The sequence below is a fragment of the Aulonocara stuartgranti genome (assembly GCF_965226115.1).
Source record: "Aulonocara stuartgranti genome assembly, chromosome: 13".
Taxonomy (NCBI): domain Eukaryota; kingdom Metazoa; phylum Chordata; class Actinopteri; order Cichliformes; family Cichlidae; genus Aulonocara; species Aulonocara stuartgranti.
In genome coordinates, this window is record NC_138949.1 from 10,892,601 (window position 1) to 10,918,765 (window position 26,165).

Consider the following 26,165-nt stretch of genomic DNA (forward strand, 5'->3'; position numbering starts at 1 on the left):
ACTTTACAGTCTCCTCTTCAAAGCCACTACACAACCCCATAAGCTTAGGTTGATCTTTGGACAACACTATGCATTTCTACACATTTTCCCCCAATTCTTCTACTAAACAGAAAAGTATGTTGCACAGTTTCTTTTAAACATGTTCCAACAGAAGTGCAATGACAAGATCTGTTGAGTCGACAATGATCTTCGCCCATGCAAAAAACCCGCCTGTCAAATCCCCTCGCCTGTGTAGCCATGCCAGTAGAATCTAATTTTCCACTCCTACCTCTGCGGTGACTACTGCTCTGCCAGTCGACAAATTACCAACAGCAAAGACTCCCACTGTGCAGTACTGCTGAAGGGCACAAATGAAACTTTTGTTAAAAACTCACCAAAAAAAACTCAACTAAACGGTTTAGCAAGTGAACAACAGCTGCAGTTATTAGATGACATCATCTGTAGAGGCCAAGCTACAACGTGTGCAGCTGAGTGTGTGTGAGAGAGAATCTCACACTGACCTTGTGGTGAAATTCTGATTTGATTAGGAAAATATAGAAAATATACGTGTGAGCTTTTACTCATGTATGCAAATTTGCATATGTGTGTTTTCTGAATACCTCCTGTCCCTCTTTCTAATTCTTCTTTTAACCAACAGTGCAGTGTAGCTGTGTTTGCCTGAAATCACTCTCCTGGAGCACAGCAGGGTTGACCCCCTGTTTGTTCTTTGACAAACAACAGCTCTGTGAGGCTGACACAAGTACACAAACTCGAGTGGGAGTGCACTCACTTGAGGCATGAATATATATGAAAACAGCTACAGCTACTCCTGTGCTTCCATCTCTTAATACAACAGCACATCAACTACGCTCTATTCAGAGCAATGACTGAACACATGGAGTTCATCACTTCCTCTCAAACTCTCCCTTTCTTACAGCAAACACTCATCTGTGTACGATTAGGAGTGCAAGAAGCCGTCTCAAACACACACACACACACACACACACACTGCATATAAACACACGCATCTGCTTAAGCCTAATTGCTACTTAGACCTCTCGTCATTGTGCTCTGTACTCTCTAAAATTGTACTGTACTTATTTGAGCAACAAAGTTTCACCCTTTAAATGTCTAACACTCTTTTTTTCCTTCACAAACATGTGTCCCTGTTCATTTCAAAGGCGTTCAAAGCAGTTCCAGATAATACGAGGAACTGGGTGGACAACGGCAATGTGGTTTAGATGGTGTTATTGAATATCGCTGCTATGCATAACCATGTTGCAAATAGCTTTGACATAGTCTGTGCCAAAATTTCAATCATTTCTTCCATTTTACGGATGACTGTTACTGCCATGTCTCAACTTTTTCCGTATATTTTTCTCCAAGTGTCTTGGTAAAAGTACTGGCCATCAAGCAGAGTAAATACAGATTTAACAGGGTTTGTTTTCTTGAAAATGAAAGCCACATGTGCAGGAACTGAGAGTCATGGCTCAGCACAACAGTTAAGACCAATAAGTGCCAGCGAGAGTGTTTGTATGTGCATGCATCTAAATAATTGCCAGTGCGGGCTTCAACTCTGTCAGGAAACAATGACTGGACGTGGAAAGAAAAACGTCTGGCTGCCTTTCACTTGTGGCATGACAGGAAATGCATACATCCTAAAATAAACAAAGCAATTACCCTCTAGGACATCTTACTGTCTAATGATTGAACAATCTTGGCAAGGTAGTTCAGCTTGCACGCACACAGAAGGTCTCCCATCACTTTGTTCAAACATAGGCTGACAACAATCTAGATCCTATCCCGAGGGAATACTTTAATGGATTAATAAATACCTAAACAAATGCTAAATGGATCAACTTCCTAAGTAGCAGCAGCAGCAGGCAAATGGCATTTCACCAAAATGTGCCATCAACAACGAATTTCCCTTATTCAGGACAATAGGTGGAGGGAGATGGGGGGTGGTCTAAGATTCTGGGAATAAGAGGAGTTTACCAGGAGCTTGACGGGCAAGACAATAAAATCAGTAGTGTTATGGGCTCGGGAGTGGGTGTCACAGTATTCCAACTAGGGGGAAAATGAAGGCAAATTTGTTTGAGTGGGAACAATTAAGGCCTGGCTCTGTACATAAAATTACTGTAGCGCGACTAGAGAAAAGAAAAGTCGTCAAACCACAGTCGCTCAGGTTCAATCAAACATGCCCTGAACTAGCTTTACTTCAGCCGAAGATAAAAACGTGTCCTAATCGAGCAGCAACTTCAGGGGTTGAAAAATGAAGCCAAAGTGGATTTTACAAAAACTGCAGTTCCTCCGGTGACCACTTGACACAGGCTCTAAATCTGAGTCAATCCTCTAGACCAGTGGTTCTCAAACTTTTTACATCATTCCCTACATGGCAGGAAGAAATATTTTCACGCCCCATTTAAACAAAATAATGGCAGAAAAGCCTAGCTGCAATTTGCGTCCCACCAGTGGGGCGCTCCACACACTTTGAGAACCACTGCACTAGACTGTTTATAAGAAATTGATAAAGTCTGTAGTATCACGTATTCTTTTGTCTCACTGTAAAATGGCAGCTGCCATGTTGTGTTTATTTTTATTGTCATGTCTTTTTGGTGCATGAAGAAAAAAAAACTAGGAAGCTTGGTTAGCAAGATCCAAAGACTGTACGTATCACACAGACAAGGATAGCTGCTACCCAAGTAAAAAGTAGGATCATTTCACTCACCAAAAGTGGTTGACTAGCTGGCAGCTGCAGGTTACATTATGACCAAATGATTGCCAGGTAAAGCAGCGACACCCCTGGCTTTAAGACTTTATAAACTTTTATCAGATGAGTTAAGTTCAGTCCCAAGTTTTCAGAAAGGGGTAAAAGAGCTATTTATGTCACGCTATCAATTCTTGAACACTGGAGTAAATGGACGAAACACCACTTCCATACAGGGATCATTTTTCAAGCCATGTCAGTTGGTCAATCCCAAACATTCTCCCAGAAGGAATTAACTTGTTTAATGTTTTAGACCCTGTATCTAATCCCCTCTCTTTATTAGATGCATTTTTTTATAACATGCTTATAATTAGGAGTGTAGTGCATTTGAGTGACAGCTGGGTGCTGACTAGGTGTTACTGTAGCTAATTTGATTCACTGAGCCAGATCCCTTGAACATGTTTGTGATGCTGTTGCATTTTGGAGCATTTTTATTGAAATTATCTCACCTATAATATGGCGTGCTGTGAGGTACAGCCCATCCAAGAAGTCCCCCCCCCCGCCCTCCAACTTCTTGTACAAACATGTTTCTGGTCCCAGTGCCACAGCCACATTTCATACATCTTGTGGTGTGAACAAGACTTGTCCACCATACAGACTTGCCATGAAGCACAGAAAGCAGTGTATTCCACACATACTCTCATACTAATTACAGCCCATATAATAACTGTGTTGTTACAATCTAAAGCGTAGGCTCTCTCTACCACTCTAAACTACAGATGTGAAGGTAAATTACAATTAATGAGGCTGCATTTGAAAGTAATTACCTAATCTTATGCGACCCTGGGCTTGTACACTACACATGTGGTTATCCAACATGGAAAACCAATAAAATAAAAAACTTTATTTCTGGAAACTCAACAGACATCAGCGTTTTTAGCACAACATTTTCATTTTATATTTTGAAGATATTATTAGTCTAATTCTTAAAACTACACTACAGTTATTACCCTGAGCTAAGACTGTGCACAAACACATGCGCTCTATTGATAGAGCTAAGGTTATGGCACTAGGAAAGAATCTGCCACAGTCTGCCCAATCTGACAGCTTTTATTATTTATTAATTACCTTACTTTTACAAGTTGGAGAATTCAGTAATTTACTGTGGCCTGCTGGCAGGAGGGGGAGGAGGAGGAGGCTGTTTTTCCAGCCCAGAGGGACAAAAGGCTCTCTCAGGTTGTCCAGCAGTTTCTGCATCCTGACTAGACTTTATTTTTTCTTCGTTTATTGATATAGAACGTGGAGAAACCTGGTGTGTATACATATAATTTAATGCGTTTCATTAATTATTATCACTGCTTAGGTCAGGTTTTATATTCACAATGATTCCTACTCATTCACTGCAAAAAAAACCTAGGGGAAAACTCTTTTCATGCCCTTTTATATATTTCACAGTAATTTTATAATATATAAATTTAAGAATTATAACACAGACAAATTTTTTTATGTTTTTACAAGGTCCAGTCAAATGAATATTGCTGTTACTACTACTACTAATTGTAAGACAGTATTTTCAAAGTGCCCGTTTTATCTAACAACCCCTGGTTTTAAAGTGTTATATAAATAAAATTGTACTGTATTGTATGTAAAAGAAAGAGGAAAAAAAAAAAAGTCAAAAAGCAGCAAGAACGTTGAACGAGCGTGTGCAGCAGCTCCCAACCAGGTGTGGAATAATAATCATGCCGTACCTCACTCTCACTACATTCGCTGGGGTCATCACCATGAATGGCCATCTGGTATTGGGCGTACAGCGCTGACGACTGCTGATACGACGCCATGAATTGAGGGTCCTCAAAGTTCACTGGCACTAGCCTCACCTTCAAGCACAGGGTGTTGGGGGAGGGGAGGTGAAGGGAGGTTTTACAACGATAAACAATGCATACGAGGACAGTGAGCAGCTAGAAAAGGGAGGGCGGAGGACGTGAACAGTGCTGGAATCAACAGTGCGTTATATCATAGCGTTGGCATCAGTCTCCTAGCCCTTGAGAAAAGCTGGTAACACAGTACTTGGTTACTGGTTTATTCAAATCAGATTGCCGGGCACACAAATATCAGCGCAAGCAAACATTCTGCATCTAGGAGACTGATGGTGTATTTTCACAGCAATAACGTAATGAGAAACCTGAGGATGAGGCTAGTGCACCGCCCAGCTATTACCACAGATTGGCTGAAGAGGACTGGTAATATCAGACTGAACCCAGCATCAGTGCGTGCGAGGTCCAGAGCAGCAGAAGCCTGTCTGAGTGGATCATCTAAGCGGGACGCGTACAGATTCTTGTCCAACACCGCAGACTCTCCTCAAAAAGGTAAACAAGGTTGAACTGAGTGCACGCAAGAAAATTAAAACCACACAAACACTACGAGCTCCAGTTCCAAATTCAAATCATACTCTGGTTCAGAAACTGAAACTATCGTGAGGGCAGGGTGACAGTAGACACAGACAGGGCAAATGTGTGAAGGTCGGGAGGGGTCAGCTGACAAACTACCTCAACCCCCAAACTAAAAACAGCTCAACACTAACGACCCGGCTGGCCGACCAAGGGCCAAGTCAGACACCTGGAGAAACACCGCTCTCAACCCTGGCGTATGGAAACATTTTCCCCTCCATTTCCTCTCCCTTTGACTTTCGCATTTATACACATACCCTCTCTTTAATACTAGCATGTTAATTCACTTTCCCCCTCATTCAAGCAGATGCTTAAGACTATTTAACTTAATTCTTGTTTCAAAGTTCCAACACAAATTATTTATCCATTCAAGTCTAATTTTAAAACTTCGCAGCGACCGAACCCAGTTATACAAATGCAATGATGCTTAAATGATTGAATTGAATGATATTCCTGTATGAATAAGTACAAAAATGGAATACATCAAAGCCTTTTATTTCCTTTCTAGGTCCCCACATTTGTCGACCCTCTCCCTCCCTCCCTGGGTACCCCTAGAAAAGGTTGACCTATGCCTCCCACCCTCTGACCTGGCTCTCGGTGGGTTTGTCAGGAGGGTCCTTGTGAATGCCCATCTGGTAGAGTTTGTACACCTGGTAGGAGGCGTCGAAAGAAGCTTTGAACTGCGGGCTAGGGGGATTGGAGCGCACTAGCCTCACCTTCAAAAAGAATATGGGCAAACAAGAGTTAACAATAAAATGTAAGAAGCAATGAGAAAAGTGTAAGTGGTTATTGAAAATGCCCAATTAAGAAAAAAAAAAAAAAACTAAACTAAAAATTAAACTAACAAAACAAAAAAAGACCACAAAAGGGAAGAAAGACTGACATAAGCACACCCTCTTAAAACCATCTTTTGCAAATAAATCACAGCACTTACAATTCCTAAGATATCATTTCATTTTAATCAAAGGCTTCTTTTCACCTACGACAGCTGTACGAGACCTTAAGCTCAAGTTGTAGTGAATCCTTTGGAGAAAAATCTCATTTTATAAAATATAATCTAGCTAATCTAATCACACACACAAATATCTTTCGTTTTTAATAGATGTTTGTGTAAGATGTGGCTTCATGAAAGTGGGTGTGTTATGTCCGTCTTTCTTGTGACACAAGAATATTACAAACAAGTTGCTCTAAATATAATCATTAACATATTTGCTAATGTGCTTTTTGGGATAAATGGGGATAAATGGCGGAGCATTTCTTCAGCTCTGCCATGTCATCAAAAGCATGACAAACATTAAAACCACAGTCCAAGTTCAGGTAACCTAGTATAAGAACACAATTAGGCAACCTAAGTGGCCTAATAAGTTATAATAGGTTAATTTTTACATACAATAATTACAGGTGCATAGAAAAATTATGATGCATCCATCACATGTGTACTTATGCAGCAGTGAATCCAACAAGGCATATATGATAAGCTCAAACTTCAACAGAGAAGATCAGGAAAAGTCTTTGATAGAAAGACGGGGAAAGAAAAACTGACCAATGCTGCTAATATTAAAAAAATGAAAGGATCCTTCTCTCATCGTCCAGCCCTATTTAATTAACTGTCTCCTCATTTTGAAGTTTTTGTTGGCCACAGAGGCTATGCCATATAAATCCCCTGGAAGGACACGACAGATGAATCGAACTTGGGGTTTGTTTGGCTTGGAACTTAACTCTTAGGTCTCTCATATGAACATTTGGCATCAGCATCCTTTAGTCAAACAGAGATGCTGAACGTCTCAAGTTTGCTCGTCTTAATATTGTTCTTAATCTGGAGATATATATTTTTGATAAGTTCAAAAAAAAATAAAAATTGGGGGAAACTCGCACCACTAGCAGACAGCATGGAAATGAAATTTCCAGTTCTCAAAACAGACTTGAAATTCAAAACCAACTTAAATTGCTTAAGAATGTTCAAATAAAGCCAAACAACACAACTGCACTTTGTTTAGCTAATTAAAATTTATTAAAGAAAAGTGTTGTATCTTAATGATATTTTGTCATGAACCCTCAAGACCTTTCTTTGCACTGTTATAAGTAAAAGGACAGACGAGAAAACTGACTGCCAAACCACTGCATATTAAGTAATGGGATAAAAGAACATCTATGGAAATATGAAAAAACTGCAGAGGCTGTACACAGGCACTCTTAAGGGGAAGAGCAGTTCCATACTTTCCAGAGGTGCCTGAGGGGATTTGTATCATGTTGTCACACTGACCCCAAGTGGCGGCATGCAGAACCCCGGCTGCACTGCATGGTCATCTAAACTCGTCTTCCCTGTCCCTATGACTCATCTCTCTGATCTGCAAAAGTAGTGAGCTCGTCCAAGGACACAGAATCAATCGTAGCAAAAGAGTATTATAAACAATGAAGCTTTGCAGAAAGCGACGGTGATCTTATAGCAAAGCCAAAGTGAAGATGCTTAATCACCAAATTTCCATTTCCACGTTTTATATGGACCCTGCAGGGTTTTTTTTATGTATCCTGCAGTGTATTCTCGAGTGTGATATCTTAAACAGATGTGTTTATGAAGAAACTGAGCTTGACTACACTTAATTGCTCTAGTGTAAACACAATAATCATCTGGTACTGGTGTGACAACACTTAAGGATCAACACAAGACACGTCCAACTGACAACATCAGAACGATTTGCTAAACTGCTAATGATTCAAAATGTTCCTTAGCCAGAAATCTGTTGCAGCCCTGCTCTATGTTCTATAATAAAGAGCTAAATGGGTCAAGTAGAAGCCTCTCCAAATTGTATGACTTGTAAAACATATAATTAACCTCCATTTGCATCGGATAACATTGTGTGCGTGGCCTCTAAAGAGAATTCAATTATAATTCCTAGCAAACAAATGAAGCCAACTGAAAAGAGCTCTCTAGTCTCACGGGGTACATAGACAAAAGGCAGACACTGCCTGGTTCATCACTGCATCTGGCTTAAATCTTGGTCAAGACCAGGAATGACGTTACTCTACCAACCTCAGATGGAGGCTTAGCCAGGGATCTCTCTTCTACATTGTTCTCCTGCCTGCCAAAACTTCATTTCCATGTCTTCTCATACTGGCTGAGCTGGGTGCTGTGGTTTTAATGTCATCAGCAGAGTAATGCAACCCATTTTGTGTGGTGTGCCTGTCATTTGGTTGAATTCGAAGTAGGAAGAGGTGGTTTTTCCACTCCGCTTTGGCTAGCTATCCTATCCGTACACATAAACACATGTGAAGTCACTGGAGCTGGGGAAGAGCTCTGTGAGACCAAATGTTCGAGCTAGCTAAGTCCAAACATTACAAAGCCTGAAAGCTAGACTAAGAACACTATTTCTTAATGACAGAATCATCAAAATAGGTTAATGATTATTTAAAGTTACAGAAAAAAAAAAAGAGGAACAAAAGTTTGCTCCACAATATTTTTGTTCACCTCAAGGCAATGAGCAGAGTTTTCAGGCAATGATTCGCTGATGAATTCTTCCAATGTTTTTGATTGGTTGTTTTGACTAGGAGTGGGTTGGGTAGGAGAGACAGTGGAGGAAACGCCGTCGCCATTTTGCCTCATTTGTTCTTTCTGAAGACGCCGCTCTTTCCTCAACTCTTTGGCCTTCCTACACGGCGGGCGGCTAGGATCGGCTCCATTCCCTGCAAGACAGAAGGAGAAATGTCAAAGGTTTCCTGAATGTGCATTATCGCTTTCATTTTATGCAAAGACATGGTGAGAATATGCCACGGACGTAAAAGACCCAGTTTAAAAACTGAACTCGGGGAGAATGATCATTTTCAGCTTCAGACTGCTTTTTCGGTAAGAATAAACCAAAAGTAACAAAGGCTTTAACTTTGAGCCGCTGTAACTTTCAAAAAACATATGCAATAGCTGCCCGTCACTTTGACTCCAGTAGCACATAGAATATTGTTTCATGGCTGCCAAAGCAATGATTTAATGTAAAGACTACTGAGGTAAGGATGGTGATTACCTCAGTCCTCTTTGATTTTTCACTGAAGCAAGCATAGTTGGGGTTTTTTTGGCGATAACAAAAAAAACCAACCTAATAATAAAAACAATCAGGTCTGCTGGTGTGGGAAAATAAATGAGTGGACCAGCTCATCGTACATCGCAAAGAGAAAACAACACACGCATTTTTTTCCTTCTATCAGCAAGACTGACAGAAACAGTTCCTGAAATTACTAAATCTCTGCCTGTCCCTTCTTCTCCTCCTGCTGCCCCTCCTCCTCCTTCATCTCCTCCTCTACCACCACAACCTCCTGGGCTCTTGCCAAGCCCTTCAGCTCTCCGGGCATCCCATGTCAACAGTTTACACGCCCACATCCTGTTTGGAGCAATAAGGAAACGAGAGCCGTTTCCTGCTTGTCATATTGCCAGCTGCCACCATCAGCTCATTCACCAACTCCCCCTCCGGTGAGGTCACAAGGAAGAGAGAGTGAGCGAGAGATCCCGATGCCTGATCCTGACAGAGGAGAGAGAAACAGATCCTGGCCAAGAATCACTCACGGCATTCAGCTTTAGCTGTCTCAAGGTCCTGTGTCTGTATGGCAGATTGCACCCTGTGAACAGTAAATACAGAACTGAAGCTATGCTATAAAATATGCTAAAAACATGAAATGACATTTGCAGTGCATAAACTAAAACTAAAAAAAATATTTTTGCATTTTTTTATTTATCGCTTACTGTGTTCTTCTTCTAAATGATTTGTTGTCGAGTCATCGGGGGCGATAGGAGCACATAAATGTAGTGACTAAGAAAATTAACAGCGTAATATTTAATCTCAAGATTGCCACATTAGCGTTTTATTGGAAATGAAAAGCGGTGCGAAAGGAAGTTTGCACTTGCAAGAAATCACCTCTGGTATAAACAGAGTTGTGGCTGTGATAGCGTGGTCACATAGTTTACCTCTTTCAGAATAAACAAACCAATGTCAAGGAAGAGTGGTCACGCAGACAACAGGAACTACAGCCTGGACCGAGTTCATCACACTGACTCAACCACAAACACAGCAACCCTTATCCATGATTACTCTGTCCATGCGCCTCTCTCTCCCAGTAATTACACTCTCAGCATCGACACACACTTTCTCTCTTAGCCTCACAAACACAAAAAAAAAAAAAAAACAGGTACTCCCAAGGACAGGATATGCAGCTGTGGTGAAGATAAAGTCTGACAGACCAGTTCCTGTGGAAGACAGATGCACTTTCTCCAGCAGTTAGCGCTTCATAAAATCTATGACATTCTCTATCCATGCTTCCCCGAGCACACATATGGCTTTCAGAAGATACACTCAGTGTAAGCTGTCTAGAAATGTGAAATACTGCTTTCCTATATGTAAACATGCAGCACACAAGTCAGTATTGATTTACAGTGGTTGGAGGATACTGTCGTCTCTGTTCTGCGTGTGCAGTGGCATTTATTGCAATGTATAACCCTTGAGAAACTACCAACTTAAACTCTCTGCTGTAATTAAAACTGGTTTCGCTTAAGTTTTTGGTAACTGGAAACTCCCCAAAGTTATAAAGTGCACTAGTCATAAAAGTAGAGGGAAGAGAGGTCCAGCTGTTTTCTGCTAACGGTGAAAAACATGATCGCACACGGCTTCAATAATGTTGAAATCTGGGCTCCGGGGAGGCCAATCCATGACTGATAGTGTTCCAGTGAGTGGTGTTTACAGCGTTAGTATCGTGCTTGACATCATTTTCCTGCTGGAAAATGAAGCTGTTCCAATCAGACGCTGGATCAAAATCTGGTGATACTTTTCTGTGTTCATAGCCCCAAACCATGACACAGCCTCCACAAATAGCTGTAGACACTCACTTTTCCATCTCATTCTTGACCTACTTCTGTACATACTGACGATGATTTGAACCAAAAATCCCAAATTTGGATTCATCACTCCACGTGACTTTTGTTCACCGATTTTCGGTCCAATTCTTGAGTAATTTGGCATACCTCAGCCTTTTCTCCAGGTTTCCTTTAAAAAAATGGCTTCACAATACCCCCGCCTCCACGGAGACCATTTCTAATAAGGCTTTGGTGAACAGCAGTGAACAACTGAAGGCCCTAATGCATCTCTCAGGTCCTGTGTCAGGTGTTTGTTGGATTTCCCCCCCCCCCATTTCTTAAGGAAGTTCAGTGTGTACTGCTCTCCTGCTGTAGTTTTTTTTTTTTTTTTAGGCCTGCCACTTTCTCTTTCCCCCCCTAGTTTTCTCAGGTTTTTGGTAAATGTGGTAAAATGCTCACCTTGTTGGTCTAAAAATCCTATTTTATTCTTGTCAAGCTATATTATCTTTGACATTTGTCATAGATTCACCAAAAAATGGGAACAAATTATGCGTTTTCATTACGAAGTTGTTGATCTTGTGTAAAAGCCAGACTGGTTCACCCCTTGAGTTAAGTGCCTTTCTCATAATCATTGCATGATTTACAAAAAATTTGAACAATAATATTTCTCCAACATCCTCTCTTGCCTTTTAATTAATGATGCTGGATGGCGTTCTCATCAGAGTTGGAAAGGAAAAAAAGCAGCTGAAGCCTGAAACATTAAAGGTTGTTAAAAACGCCACTTCCTCTGTCTAATGGGAGTTTATTATCTCTTCCCTATAAGTGTTATTAATTCATTATTGAGGGGATATCCTGTGCTGGAAAATAAGGAGGAGAACATAGACAGATAATTCCAAACCAGACACACACTCCTACGAAACCGTGAACAAACAGTGCCCTCATTCACCAACATGCTGCAGTGTGAAGCCTGGTTTACAAGGTGAACAGTGACACCTTCTGGCAAGATCTGATACTTCAGTTAGTGCAGAGCACAGCATGAGGCCACATTGGATACAGTAGAGACAGCATAAATTTAAGCAGAAAACCAAAGAAGCCATTAAGTATTAAGTACAAACAGCTAAGGATTCCTCGATTAGACACAGGTGGCTTATTATTAGCTTAGTTGTAGTTGACTACATTTAAACAAATTAATAAGTAATCATGTATTCAAATTGTCTTAGCTGCAATGTTTAAAAAAAACATCCAAATTAAGTTTAATTGCTGCAAAGAAATTCCAAAAACACTAAAGGGAAACTACTTATATAGCAAGCCAGGATAAAAATTCACCACATAAATGCTACATTAATACTCTGTATGATCAGTGCATTTTTAAGGTCTGTTTCCATTGTTTTCTGGTGGCAGGATCTGCTTTCTGTGTCTGAAGTTCAGTGTTGACAGCTCAGCATCTACAGTGAAAAAAAACAACGCTTTGCTTACAGCTTTTTCTCCCCTGCTGTGCTGACAGCATTTTCAGTTAAAGAGCATTACTTCCCTCTTTGTCCCTGACAAAGTGTCAATCCATAGCGGTCACTGACAATCAAACTGTTTGGAATCCCAGACTGATCTAATCCCGTTCTTAGGTCCTTCCTGGAGTAGACTGTGGAGACTCGGAGCACTCGGTACAGATGAAGACACAAAAATGTTTCACGCATTTTTGTAACCTAACAACAACGCGGCTTTCTGAGAAGAGCTCCAAGACTGAAAGCACATAACCCAGAAACCGGCTTTTCCAGTTAGTGGGTTATTAAAACGAAGAATAAGGTCAACGTGAAATTATCCGCTTCGGTTTCACACTTACTGGGAAGCTTCATTGCACTGGTGGTAATAAATAATAACACCCCGTCAACTCGATTAATATCACCTTCAGCCCGTTTATGTGTGAGAAGGTGCACACACAACAAAGCCGAGAGCAGAGAGAGGTAAAAATCCCGCACTACTTATTGCTGAGGCTTCATAGTACAGCTGCTTGAGCCGTTCATATAAGGATTTATGTCATTGTTTTAAAACTTTAGTTAGTTTAATTTTTTTATGATCACTGCCGCTCCAGGTTTAGATTGATAGCTCATTCTATTCTATGTGATCTAACTAATTATAGTACTAACTTTTTTCTCCCCCCGAGCAACGGCAAGTACAGCACTAGTTTAGATGACTCCTACCTGGTTTGGGAGCTGCGGATGTTGTGGTCCCAGCCAGTACAGACACTGGATCATTTTGTGATGTTTGCGAGCCTGTAGGTGTGGCATCTGCTGCCTCCTTCTGAACTTCTGTGGTAGATGGAAACTCTGTAGCATCCTTCTGAATGCCTGTGAGAGCGGTGTACTTTAAATGTACTTTCCTCAGTTCCTGTGGTCCTGCCTCTTCACACACCGAGTCCATTGGCTCACCTATAATGCAGGAAATCAATATTGCTTACACCAGACAGCACACTGTAAATTACCCTTCTCTTCTGTTTTGAATTGAATTCGTTTTTGAATTAGCACCCAATGCTAACTGCACTTTAAACCAGGGTGCTCACTTACGCCTGATCATTGACATCAGAATATGACATTACTGATCTGCAGTCATGCACCAGGACTGCTCTCTGTGACATCCTGCAGTTAAAAAGCCTTGCTGTGAAGGGGTCTCTGATGAAATGTTATGTGCACAGTTTGTGAGCTTTGCAACTGATGGAGCTCTTATGAGCTGATAGAGAGGAACAGCCATACTCCTGTGTAAACCCATAAATCTCAATCTGCCTGCTGTTCATGGCATCATTTATATCAAAACCTGTGGTCCATGAATACATTACAGACTCAAGTCATTTTCACACATTTATTAAGTTTCAAACTCAAGTCAAGCCTGTGTAGTGCTTCACACTACAAACTACAACACATATGCAGTCGCAGAGCACTAACTGCTTAAAGAGTATTGCCATTTTTTCCACGAACTGTACACCAATAGAGACTATGAATGGATGTGTTTATACCTCATATATTATACATACCTGCACAATCTTCCTGCCCCTTTTGCAGCTCCCCTTTGGATATAAATCTGTTCATCTTCTTCAGGATTTTCTTGTGGGATTTGGAAGGCTGGAATTTCAGAGCGTGGCATCTTGAGAGAGGATACAAGGTAAAGGTTATTGGTTGTTAAAGCAAACATTTAATTAACGTATTTTTTCAACATAGATCAAACAACCCTTGTGTATTCTAGGTTTTTTGGTCTTATCAGATCTTAAGTTACTTAAAGCATGACTCATAAAAGGAAATTTTGGTAAGCAAGTTAATAAAATTACCTGATGGTATACTGTGGACAGCATGTCTTCTGCATTATGGGTTTGTAAACATACTTCCCACTTCTGAAAATGAAAACATGGACAAGATTTGTGGGAGAAAAAAAAAATAAAGGCAATAAATTATTATTTTTTATTTGAAGTAGTCACAACTCCCTTTTTAAAACTGAATTCAGGAGAAAAGGTTTCAAATGGAAGTAGGAAACCACTGGCTGAAACCAGGATACTAAGTAGCTACTCACCTTCTCCATCCTCGATCTATGAGGTCTTGGTAGTCTTGTACTGTCATGGTGTGGGACCACATCCCTACAATCAAAACAAAACAAATAATTAATCAAATTGTTTCCTTAAAATGTATAATTGATTTAAATACAATTTTATACATAATGGCAATCGTTGAAAATATGGCAACAAGCCTAAGCAGTGTTATGTATGAAAAGTCTCTTCACCTTAAGCCCAATCAGGCTTAAGGTTATAAAAGTGGTCACGCCTTTTCTTTTATTCACAAAAAGCGAATGAGACGAGGAAGAAACTGTTAATGAGATAATACTTCTGTGTTTAAATTGATGATAAAACTGAACCGGAAACAAGGAGAACGAGTCAGGCTCTTCACAAGTGAGTAAAACTAAAACAGCTGTGATACGAGGTATGTATACAAACAAGGCATAGTCTGTCAAGAAGTTGAGAGACTTGTGGTAGGTCCACATTTTTGTTCCAGTTTAAAATACTGTCTCCAAAGGGTCATTCCCACAGTACTTTAAGGCCCCAATGGAAATATACAAATTTATCATTTGTAGCCAGACCAGATCCCTCTTCCCAGAGCCGAGGTCTGAGCTCTTCCTTTCAACTTTCAACTTTCCTATCACTCTTGGAGCCTGCATAAACAAACCAAAACGTAAGCTTCTATTGCAAGAAAACAATCCATTTAAATCTAAAACAGCCGAGGTAATTAACTGTTAAAAAGTTCACACAACACACACCAACCTCTCAGTCGAGTATAATTTCCTATGTTTCAAAAAAATGATGCTTAGAGTCCAAGCAAACTCCACTAGTGAACCACAAAATGACAGATGAGTCTCCAACAGACACAGCGGCAAGACTGCAGGCTTTCTTTATGTCTGACACACATCACAACTTTTCACAGGACTCTCTGTAGTACTGTGAAAAACTAAGTGCACCTTTATTGTTTCCATAGGATCTAGAGCAGTGGTTCTTAACCTGGGTTTGATCGAACCCTAGGGGTTCGGTTAGTCAGTCTCAGGGGTTTGGGCAGAGCCTCCGCCGTGACATGCACGGCTCATTTTGTGCACCAGTAAAAAACATATCTACGTCTTGAATTTGAAAAAAATCATATTTTATTTTTCACTAAAGAGGGGTTCAGTGAATTCGCATATGAAATTGGTGGGGTTCAGTACCTCCAACAAGGTTAAGAACCACTGATCTAGGGTGAGAAGTAGCAGTCAGGTGCTGCTATACAAATCACTTGATTAAATGATCATCAGGAAGTGTGACCAAGGCTACCAAAGCAGAGATTTGGGCAGTTTGCTTGTCTGGAGTGTTCAGGTGTGTGTTAATTGTCTCAAAAGTGGAAGTCTCAACAAATTCATCCCAAAGTCGAAGAAAAGGCAAACAACCAAGAGATACATCTCAGAGTCTGGAGCCCTCAGTTAATGTGTTAAATGTTAAAGTTCAATACAGTACAGATAGAAAACCACTGAACATGTACAACTTCTCTGGAAAGATCACTAGGCAGCCTCGCTTCTGTCAGTCTGCCCCAGGGCAGCTGTGGCTACAACTGTAGCTTGTCTCCACCAGTGTGTGAATGTGAGAGTGCATGAATAGTGGTATTGTAAAGCGCTTTGGGTGCCTTGAAAAGCGCTATATAAATCCAATCCATCATTATTATTATTATTATTATTATTATTACTAGGAGGAAGTCTTTTTTCTCTCAAGAGAATGTTGCAGCACAGCTTATGTCTGAAAGTTGCATCTGGCCAAACCACAACACTTCTGGACCAGTGTCCTTTGGAATGATGAGGCCAAAGTGGAAATATCTACCATAATGCATAATATTAGCATAAACATATTAGCGTAAACAGCTCATACCAGCTGTCAAGCACAGTGATGGAGGGGATGTTTTGCAGTGGTGTTTGGTTTTTTGCAGCCACTGTACCTGGTTACTTTCCAGTCACTGAGCTGATTATAAACTCCTCTGTATACTCAAGTATTCAAGAGGCAAATGTGAAGCCATCTACATACCAGCTAAAAGTTGGTAGCAATTGAGTCATGCAAAGCGATAAGCAGCAGAATGGCTGACAAAGAAAGAAAAAAAACAAAGGCACTGCAGTGACCCAGTTACAGTCCAGACCTCCAAATTCAAACGGTGTGGTGGGACATTACAGGGGCCTGGGTATAAACTAATGACTGCAAACTTCAGTGAACTGAAGCAACGTTGCAAAGAATTCCTCCAAAACAACGTGAAAAGACTGAGACAAAATCATATCATTTTTCTTATGGAAAATGATTCCTTCAAGTTACTGCTGCTACAATATGATGATTCTACAAATGAATCATGACGTGACCTTAGTTTTTCACAGGTCTGTATGAAGTTCCTGTGAAAACTTTCTAGACTGTATGTCTATACAACCGAATCACCATCATAAATAAACGTGTAAACAGTATGTCAAAATCTGTTTTTTCTTATGTTGCATTATTCAAATCATTGTCCCCCCCCCCCCGTTACATAGATCTTCAGTTATCTTATCTGTCAGTGGTAAAATAAAGAGCACTGAAATTCACTCTGTTTAAAACCCCAGAGAAGTTATGCTTAAATACAAAAAGTTTAGGGCCTACACATTTAGTCTCTCGGATATTTCTGGCCTATGACTGTAAAATGATCACACCCTCTGAAATTGCAGAAATGTCCCATTCTCATATACATGTGCATTAAAACCAATAATGAGCATATAAAATGAACTTAAAAGGCTTTAAATTATGCTGATTAATTAACTCCTTTTATTTGAACATAATACATGTCATCAAAAAGCCCTGCTAATTTGTTAGGCAGGAATCATGAGTCTAAAATACAAAGAATAGATTCCATGTGCAGGCGGGATAAGAGTACAGTGGCTCACAGCACACCTGGAGTGTGTTTTCACCACTCACACCAGATCCCTTCTTCAGCCTTCACTCAGGCATGACAGACACAATAACACAGATGAGAGCAGATGTTGTGCTCTTGTTGTGAGGAGTTGCGTTTGATTTGTATCTGACAACACTGTTGATAATATCACTGCACCAATCACACCAAGGGAAAACATCATATGACGCACCTGTTCAGAAAAGTCTACAGTAAAGACGCACTGCTACTATATACTGTATATAGTAGCAGTGCGTCTTTACTGTAGACTTACATATATACTGTATGTATATAATATACATAATCCATGCATCTACAGCATAAGATGCTTTTTTGGAAATCGAATTTCCCAGAGGAACCCACCCGAGGGATTAATAAAGTTCTATCTTATCTTATCTTATCTTTCCAGGAAAATAAAATGATGCCAGTGAGAATATAACATGAGATAACGCTTGACCTGCATCCACTTCCACCCTGTAGCACTGTTACATAGTTACAAGAATTACACAGGTAGTAAAGTCTCCCTTCTTCACTGCAAGCTGTCGTACCCATATGATGTAACAGGAACAGATTAACACTCTTATCTTAGATTAGACATCAGCTCTCGTCTGCAGGCGATGTGCCCAGTTGCTCATTGACTACACTGGGACCTCCCTAATTATAGTCAACCTGTCTCAGCCCTGCTCAGATCAAATCAATGACACCAGTGTGTCCTCTTACCTTCTCACAGTTTTCATTTTTATGTGAAAGTGAGATCTTTTAAAAAGTAAGAGTAAAATGAATCGCTGCATCATCGAGGTTCATTTTTACTAAATATTCCAAAATATAGCCACGTGTCAGCATTTATAATTAGGCTGTTCAACTAGTACACTGTTATCCCTCTGTCACTCACAGCTAGAGAACAGAGTTCGCAAGAAAAAGTAATGCCAAGTACAATCTACATTACCTGTTACACCAAAACAAAGTGTGAGAAAGTACTATAACACATGCCTCGCTCGTTGTCACCTATTGGATATTATACGACTTTTAAACCACGTAAAATATAAAATATCCTGGATTTCCTAAACTCGGCGTCACATCACAAATAAAAAAAGAGAAAGCTGCACTTTCTAAGAGCAGCAGCCTTGCTTCTCCGTCCTGCTGTTTAAGAGACTACCTATTAGCTTGGTGCTACTGCAAATCTACTGCTAACATGCTACAATTGCATTGTTACACCCCAAGTTAAACATTGTTGTCCTACAGAAAAAACATTCAACAATAACCTTAACTGATTTATTCTACAAACCTTCTTCCGTTTCCCAGAAAGCAAAAGCTAGGCTAGAAGCTAACGGCTAAAACCTGAGCTAGGTCAATAACCTTAAACCTATCTAAATGATGTCAGGCTAACGCTAAATAATAGTTACACTCGCAGTGTGCGTACAGTCTATGTAACATACTCAAATACACTGACATTAGGGATAGGTGCAGTGCAAAAAACAGTTAGCCGGCTATTATGCCAGAAAGTAGACGGAGCTAGGTCATTAGCACAAGCCAGTTCAGAGAACCCCGGCTATCCTCCACACAGACACACATATACACACACTTCATCCCCAGCTTACCACGAGAGAAGTTTCCCGTTTGGCTTTTACAGTAACCACAGCGGTAGCCATCTTCTCCCCCGAAATATTCTACTATAGTGTAAGACTTATTTCCTGCCATCTTTAAGATCTAGCACAGCTGACAGCTGAGACAGGTGACCGGGCAAGCCTTGCTCGACATGTAACCCCACCCACAGCAAATACGTCATCAGTTGTGCGTAAAACAAAGGGAGTTCTGATAAAAGTGTTTAAGTGTTACAAGTAACACTCAAATAATGAAACAGCTTTTGTTTTTTGGATCAAAATAAACAATGCATTGCAGCGCATTCTGTAGAAATGACTTTATAACTTCATATTTAAGAAGATAGAGGCAGGGGAGAGGATGAAGGCATGTTCAGAGGCCTGAACATGTTCTGAATGTACGGTTTGGAGACAGTGGCACTGGCATAAAGACAAGGGGTGAAGCTGGAGGTGGCAGATGAAAATGCTCACTTTCACTGACAAAGATAGACAGGATTGTAAATCTGTCTATCAGTGACAGTTCAGGCTGAGAACTTTAGAGATAAAGTTTGGAGAAGAAGGTTAAGATGGTTTGAACATGTGCAGAGGAGGGGTAGTGGACATACTGGACAAAAGATGCTGAAGATGCAGCAGCTAGGTAACAGATAATGAGGAAGCCCACAGACTAGGTTCATGGATGTAGTGAAGCAAGACATGCAGAGAGTTGGTGTGACAGAAAAGGATGCACGGGACAGGATGAGAGGGAGGCAGATGATCAGTTGTGGTGAGTCCTAACATTAGTAATCAAAAGAAGATTATTTAAAAACTCAGTTCTATCAATTAAATAGAGTAATAACCGAAATCAGGCTATATACCAACAGCTGCTTCCCCACTCTTAAATTAAACATAGTATGGATTAAGTAAACTAAAACAAAAAATTACAAAAATAAAGACCTTCGTTGGGGGGGGAAATGGGCAGATTTCTCACCAAAAGCTTTGTGACACATAAAATTCCACAAGTTATAATTAAAGAACTGTACACCATATTTATTAAATTATCTGTGCAAAGAGGAAAGACAGCAAAGTAAATCCAAAACAAGATCCTGCATAAACAAGACCAAGGGAGAGTTTGCATGTAGAAAAATAACTTAGAAAATCACCGCTGGAACAATGATTTAGTTTTATGCAATTACAAAAATGGCGTTGGAGTGAAAAGCGCTTTGTCCAGTCCTAAGTTCTGTTTTACTTTTACAGTTTTCTCTCATTTAGCCACCAGTCAATTTTCTTGGGTTTCACATGGATTCATAGGTTCACAAAACCAGGATATTGGTTGTCTGATAAAAGTTGCCTCCATTCTTCCAACCACACAACAAAATAGACCTAAACAGGATTGTGAAAGCAGCTTGTGAGTTGAAATGCTACAGGCAGACACAAACCTCTAAATAAACACGTGACTTTATGTTGTTCAGTGGTTTCTAATTGAAACTCCCCTGCGGCACAGGGATGTTTTCGTGAAGGTATTTCATGCTGCCTTGCTCAGAGAAGTCAGCCACTGTGTGTCCCTCCCCTCGAAGGACCCACTTGGTGGTCAAAAGTCCCTCCAAACCTACAGGTCCTCTGGCATGTATCCGTGCTGTACTGATACCAACCTCAGCTCCTGCAAAATAAACAAAGTAAAATTAAATACCTTGTTTTATTTTCAACATAGTGGTAGTTTAGGTTCACTTGAAGGTAAATACACACCAAGGCCAAAGCGGTAGCCATCAGCAAAGCGAGAGCTGGCGTTCCAGAATACACAGGCGCTGTCCACCTGTTGCAGAAACTGTTCGGCTGTTTCTTCATTCTCAGTAACAATGACATCAGTGTGGGAGCTGCCGTATTTGTGGATGTGGTCCACAGCTTCCTGCATGCTGTCAACCACCTCAATGCAGCATTCCAGGTCCCCATACTCTGTCCTCAGAGACTTGACCTCAGATGGGCTAAAAGTTAAATAGGATGCGAAGCGAGGACCAGCATGAATCTTTACCTGTAAGAAAGCAATAACCAATAGTTTGTTAAAGAATAAAAAACAAACAAATGTAATTTACTGTATTTATGGACGTTGGTAAAGTGTTAAATTCTCTTGCTGTTTTTCCTATTTCTGAATCTCATTCAAAGCATACACCCAAATAATCCTGTTTCTTACTTGCTCTGTTCTCAGCAAGTCAATGATCTGGTCAAACACAGGAGTACGCAGCAAATCTCTGTGAATAAGAAGAGTCTCCATGGCATTGCAGGCAGCAGGGTAGTCACATTTAGAGTCTTTGACTGGAAAGAAACACAGTTTGTACAATCATTCAAAACCAGTCAGTTTGCATTAGTGACAAATGCAATTAAATGCAATTAAAAACCTACCAACATCAAGAGCTTTGTCAATGCTGGCATCACTGTCGACGTAGACGTGACAGATGCCCTCACTGTGGCCCAAAACAGGAATGCCCTTGGCTGCCCTCTGGATTTCCCGGACCAGCTGAGATGAGCCCCTTGGAATGATTAGGTCAATCATCTTGTCCAGTCTGCACAGATCCTCAACTTCCTCACGTGTGCTCACCTACAGCACAAATTCTTTTAGTGTATCGCAACAAATAAAATACTACCAGGAAACTAAAATTATATTTCTATAATGATTTTTAGTCTTACCAGTTGAATGGCATCTGCTACACCATGAATGGAAAGGGCCTCTTGAGTGAGTTGATGTAGAATTTTGTTGGTGTTGGAAGCTTCTTTGCCACCTTTCAGGAGCAAAGCATTTCCGCTTGCAATTGCTAGTGCTGACACCTGAAGTATAGCATTTAAAATGTCACTCTTCTTGAACACATATAAAACCAAAGACTTTAAAAAAGTATTCCAGACTGCGTAGACATGGTCTGACCTGTGGCAGACAATCAGGGCGAGACTCAAAGATGACCAGCAGGACACCGATGGGGACCGTGATCTGTTCTAGTTCTAGGTTGTTGGCCACTCTAGTCCTCCTCAGCACCCGGCCGACGCTGTCCCTGGAGGAAACGGCGAGCTGACGCAGGCCAATGGCAAGACTGTTCAGCTTGGCTGTTGACAGACTCAGGCGACTGATCAGAGGCTGGGACAGACGACCTGTAAGAGTAAAGTATGAATAAAAATGCTGGCGCATCAATCAATAAAGAGAAACGTGTTGCCAAGCAGGAGTAAATGCTCTGCTACGCGATGCCACACCCAATGACTCCTACCAAAACAGACTACAATGGTATCTGAGTCACAGATCTACATTCAGGTATGGATTACGCTAATCCGTGTGCCAGCTCTCTGCCTCTGTACCTAATGTTGTTGCTAGCTCCATGTCTTTCCTGTTTGCATTAAGAATTTCTTCTTTCTTTTCTGTAAGGAGCTCAGCAAGACAGCAGATGATCTCCCCTCTCTGAAAAAACAAACACATAGATGTGATCAACACAATTCAAAATTAATTGACACTGCTGTCACTACGACGTAGAACTTATTTAATTTTGTGACCCTGTGCAACTAATTAGGATAATTTTTTCCCCCTTTACCTGTTCAGGGAGCAGGGAGGCCAGGGTTCTGCCTGCATGTCGTGCCATCTCTGTCTGCTGCTCCACAGTTGGGCCTGGTGGTGTCAATAACACCAACATCAAGCATAAATCCTCAAACCACAACAAAAAGATTCAAATGCTCTGTCTGAGTGGTTTTACCCAGTACCTGCAGGTTTCACTTCAGAGAAAAAGGTGCCAACTTTCTTCCCTTCCACAATGTCTGTGATGACGTGACCGGTGACTTTTGGATCTGTGCCATTGGCAATGATTACTGAGGTGCCACCCTGCAGTGCCCAGAGGGCTGCTTTCACCTGAGCCACACAACATGATTTAGTGTAATGCAACATTTTCATTACTGAAAGAACTCTGCCTCTTCATATAGTGAGATGAACTATTATCTGTCACACTGACCTTTGCTTCCATGCCGCCGATACCAACTCTGGATTTAGTCCCATATGTGATAGATTGTTGGTCTCCGGGATAGAATATATCAATGAGCTTGGCATCATCTGTTCCTGGCGGACTGTCGTATAAGCCTGAGGAAAAAATAAGAAAAATAAAATCACACATACATAGATATCTTCTGATTTAACAAAAACGCGAAAAAAAACCAAAAAAGTCTTCTATTAATGTATGACTACCTGGCAATCATTAATGAATAAAAGCAAAGCATCAATAACATATATGGCAGTTGCTGTAATACTATGCATAATAATGGTTCACATTTATTATACATACAAACATAAACATAATCTACACAAATAACATACTGGCCATTACTGTGATTCTTAAATGCAAATTAAAGAAAATATTATTTAAATAGTCATATCTGTACCTTGGACATCAGACAGGGCAATAAGTAGGTCTACTTTCATTTCAACAGCCAGCCGTGCAGCCAAGCTGTCGTTATCTTTGATGCTTATTACCTGAAACACAAAACGATTTTTCATTAAGCAAAAAACACCGCGCAGGTCAGTAACAAGTTCAGTTGCTACTACATTTTAAAAGCTTCCCTCTCTCACTCAGGTGCAAAGGAAACATTGCATGCAAAAACAGGTGTACCCACATTTACACCCTGTAGGTCACTGTTGGGAACAGGGGGTGGAACAACAGCGTCGTTCGTGTTAATTATCGGGACGATATTCATACGGAGCAGTTCATGTAGCGTGCTGTTCAGGTTCCGGCGCTTCTGTTCATCGTGAAAGTCCAGATTGGTGACCAGAATCTAAGGAGGTGGAAAGAAATGTGAAGAAGTATGTGACATTTTAGTCAGATGCTGTAGGTATTTTATTCTATGCCAAACGTAGAGCACATACTTGTGCAGTGCAGATGCTGTATTGGGTGAACATAGCTTCGTACAGCGCCATCAGACCGCTCTGCCCAGCAGCTGCACAGGCTCTTGCTTCCAAAACTGGGACTGTCTGAAAGACAGTGAGATTTAAACAAAGTTAACAAGATTTCGAAAGAAAGAAATCAGCACACTGTTATACAGTCTACATTTACAAAATAGAGGGTCCAAGTTCCTTCTGTTAAAGCTTACTCACCATGTCTTTCAGTTGGTTCTGCCCAGAATGCAGAGCTTGTCTGACACTCTGAGACAGCAGTATCTCATGTCTCAGTCGCTGTTTCCCAAATGCCACAGCACCACTCGTAACAATCATCATCTCCCTGCCTTGATTCTGTAGCATGGCCACCTGATGGAACACAGAAACAATAACATTTAAGATCTCTTTTCTTTGGAGCAGTCATTCCTCTATAAAAGACACTTTGTATCAACATTATTACCTGCTCTACTATTGAAGCCAGTCGTCCCAGTGCCAGACCACATTCATCTCCACGCGTCACCACAGCGCTCCCAAGCTTCACTACAATGCGTTTGGCTTGCTTCAGCTCACTGCGGTGTGCAAAGGACTTCCCATGGGGTCGAGGGAGAACGACTGCGGGGAATAAAGAAAACAATCACATTTTAACAGGCATAGGCAGCCGAGGAAGAACCAACACATATCGAAGTGATCCTGAGATTTGTGTACAAGCCTAGTATGATGAAGCACTTGGCTGATCACTTACATTTAGCCTGGGAAAAGGCTCTGATGTAGACTGGGCACACATTTGATTGCCGTGTTCTGAATGGCAGAGGAGAGCAGGAAGCCAACCTGGCAAACATGGCACTGAAAATTCAGGACCACTGTGATGAGCACAGAAAGCAATGCATGGTTAGTTTAACAATGGAATAGCATCAAATTAAATAAGCAGCTTCTGGGTAAAACAAACAGGCTTGACGCCAACGTTTTAAATAGATATATGGAGTTTTGCTGTCGCTTGAAAGCTCTGCATCATGTGTCTTCTTCTTATCAGTGTTATGCGATATTTGGACTTGACACACTGACCCATTAAAGATTGTTTTGCACCAAGTTAGCTTAGAAAAATACCAGCAATAATAGGCAGGGCAATAGACTGGGCGCTTTTCACTTGTTTAACCTGTAATACATATGAACGAACTGCAGTTTGCATGGTAGTTTATCAGACTATAGCAGCTACGTGTCGAGTACTTCTGTCAAAACATACCTAGGTTAGCTAACGTTAGCTAGCTTTAGCTGTTGTGAGCTGCCTAACTTGCCTCGGTTTTCGACAGAACAGGCGGAAGAGATTTTTTATAAAAGACTCCTTACCCAGCGAGATGGAGACCTGGAAAGCCAACCACAGCTACACTTGTAAGTGAACGGCGAAATGAAGACACGTATTCAGTGAGAATCGCAGCGCTTCACTGCCACATCCACAGCCCACGTTGTGTGGGAAGTGCCGTAATGCTATTCACGAACGACGTGCACATAAAATATCGGGGGGAGGGAACGACATAAGACGTTGGCTTACGCAAGAAAGTTTTAACGTACGCATGAATTTTATTTTATTTTTTTGTGAGTGAGCACGGGTTCCACAAGTACAGAGACGTCGAGTGACAGTACTACACACTTAACGCTGAAACGAAGATTGGGTTGTGTAAAGAGTGCAGAACAGTTTTATCAGCATGCACCGTCTATATCACAGAGAATGCAGACTTTTGCAATATGTATTATGCTATTATTGTTATTTATAATTACAAGTAATAGGCGTATTTTAAAAAGTAATGTCGTTTCTTCTAGGGGCAATATAACATCGCAATAACATATTTTTTTAAAGGGAAATATTTTGTAATTTAATTCTGACAACAACAAGCGTGACTGTAAACAACTAATATCGCTTTTTTCAAGTTTTCGAAATTATATCTTTACAAAATAAAACAAGCTTCGCTTAAGTACTCACGTGACTTCCTGGCTCTTTTTACACCCGGAAGAGCAAGCGTCCTATGAGATCTCAAGTTGAGATTACTTTATCACACACCTGTGCTCAAACGAAAGAAATTTCACACTAAATTGATTCCCTTTTCCTGTCATTTTTTTTATTAAATGACCCTGCATTTTGGACTGTTGACTTGTATTTTAATCAATTTCTTTGAAACTGTGCCATTAATTTGTGTGTCAACCATTTGAACCTGCTAGTGAAGCAAAAAACCAAAACAAACAGTCTTCAGTAATGTGACACTAAAGCCACGTGAGTGGCGTTTGTGCATGCCAGG

At 40.7% G+C, this 26,165-nt stretch overlaps 2 protein-coding genes across 10 annotated transcripts in view; both read right to left on the reverse strand.

Annotated features, from left to right (window-relative positions):
* Positions 1-19,195, reverse strand: part of ate1 (arginyltransferase 1) — a 51,707-nt gene extending 32,512 nt beyond the window's left edge. For 2 of the 8 annotated variants that reach the window (XM_082557671.1, XM_082557674.1), the window contains exons 1-8: positions 19,011-19,195; positions 14,516-14,579; positions 14,277-14,339; positions 13,986-14,095; positions 13,159-13,386; positions 8,600-8,814; positions 5,721-5,849; positions 4,435-4,563 (exon numbers count right to left, since the gene is read on the reverse strand). In XM_082557671.1, coding sequence (XP_082413797.1) covers positions 4,435-4,563; positions 5,721-5,849; positions 8,600-8,814; positions 13,159-13,386; positions 13,986-14,095; positions 14,277-14,339; positions 14,516-14,579; positions 19,011-19,110 — 1,038 coding nt within the window. In that variant the 5' untranslated portion in view covers positions 19,111-19,195. The remainder of the gene's footprint in view (positions 1-4,434; positions 4,564-5,720; positions 5,850-8,599; positions 8,815-13,158; positions 13,387-13,985; positions 14,096-14,276; positions 14,340-14,515; positions 14,580-19,010) is intronic. The other 6 variants (XM_082557672.1, XM_082557675.1, XM_082557673.1 and 3 more) reach the window with 6 other exon arrangements.
* An 814-nt stretch (positions 19,196-20,009) lies between these two features.
* LOC309720605 (delta-1-pyrroline-5-carboxylate synthase-like) lies at positions 20,010-25,924 on the reverse strand. 2 transcript variants are annotated; one of them, XM_082557670.1, is made up of 17 exons: positions 25,853-25,924; positions 24,620-24,737; positions 24,338-24,489; positions 24,097-24,246; positions 23,869-23,973; positions 23,619-23,777; positions 23,388-23,478; positions 22,964-23,088; positions 22,719-22,863; positions 22,553-22,626; positions 22,323-22,422; positions 21,901-22,121; positions 21,669-21,806; positions 21,384-21,579; positions 21,175-21,296; positions 20,733-21,015; positions 20,010-20,646 (listed from the first exon to the last, which is right to left on the reverse strand). In XM_082557670.1, exons 2-17 carry the CDS (start codon positions 24,714-24,716, stop codon positions 20,465-20,467), a joined length of 2,340 nt encoding a protein of 779 aa, XP_082413796.1. In that variant the 5' UTR covers positions 24,717-24,737; positions 25,853-25,924; the 3' UTR covers positions 20,010-20,464. The 2 variants fall into 2 exon arrangements, with proteins under 2 accessions (XP_082413796.1, XP_082413795.1); XM_082557669.1 differs by lacking the exon at positions 25,853-25,924 and adding an exon at positions 25,222-25,375.
* Between the last annotated feature and the right edge of the window lie 241 nt (positions 25,925-26,165).

What these genes read in the sequence shown, in the direction of transcription:
- LOC309720605 (XM_082557670.1), bottom strand. Translation starts at nt 24,716, where the DNA reads ATGTTTGCCAGGTTGGCTTCCTGCTCTCCTCTGCCATTCAGAACACGG. An exon ending in TGCCCTGTCTGATGTCCAAG is followed by an intron (nt 23,089 to 23,387) that starts GTACAGATATGA and finishes TTTTTTCCTCAG; the next exon opens with GCTTATACGACAGTCCGCCA. An exon ending in TAGCAGATGCCATTCAACTG is followed by an intron (nt 21,580 to 21,668) that starts GTAAGACTAAAA and finishes TTTGTGCTGTAG; the next exon opens with GTGAGCACACGTGAGGAAGT.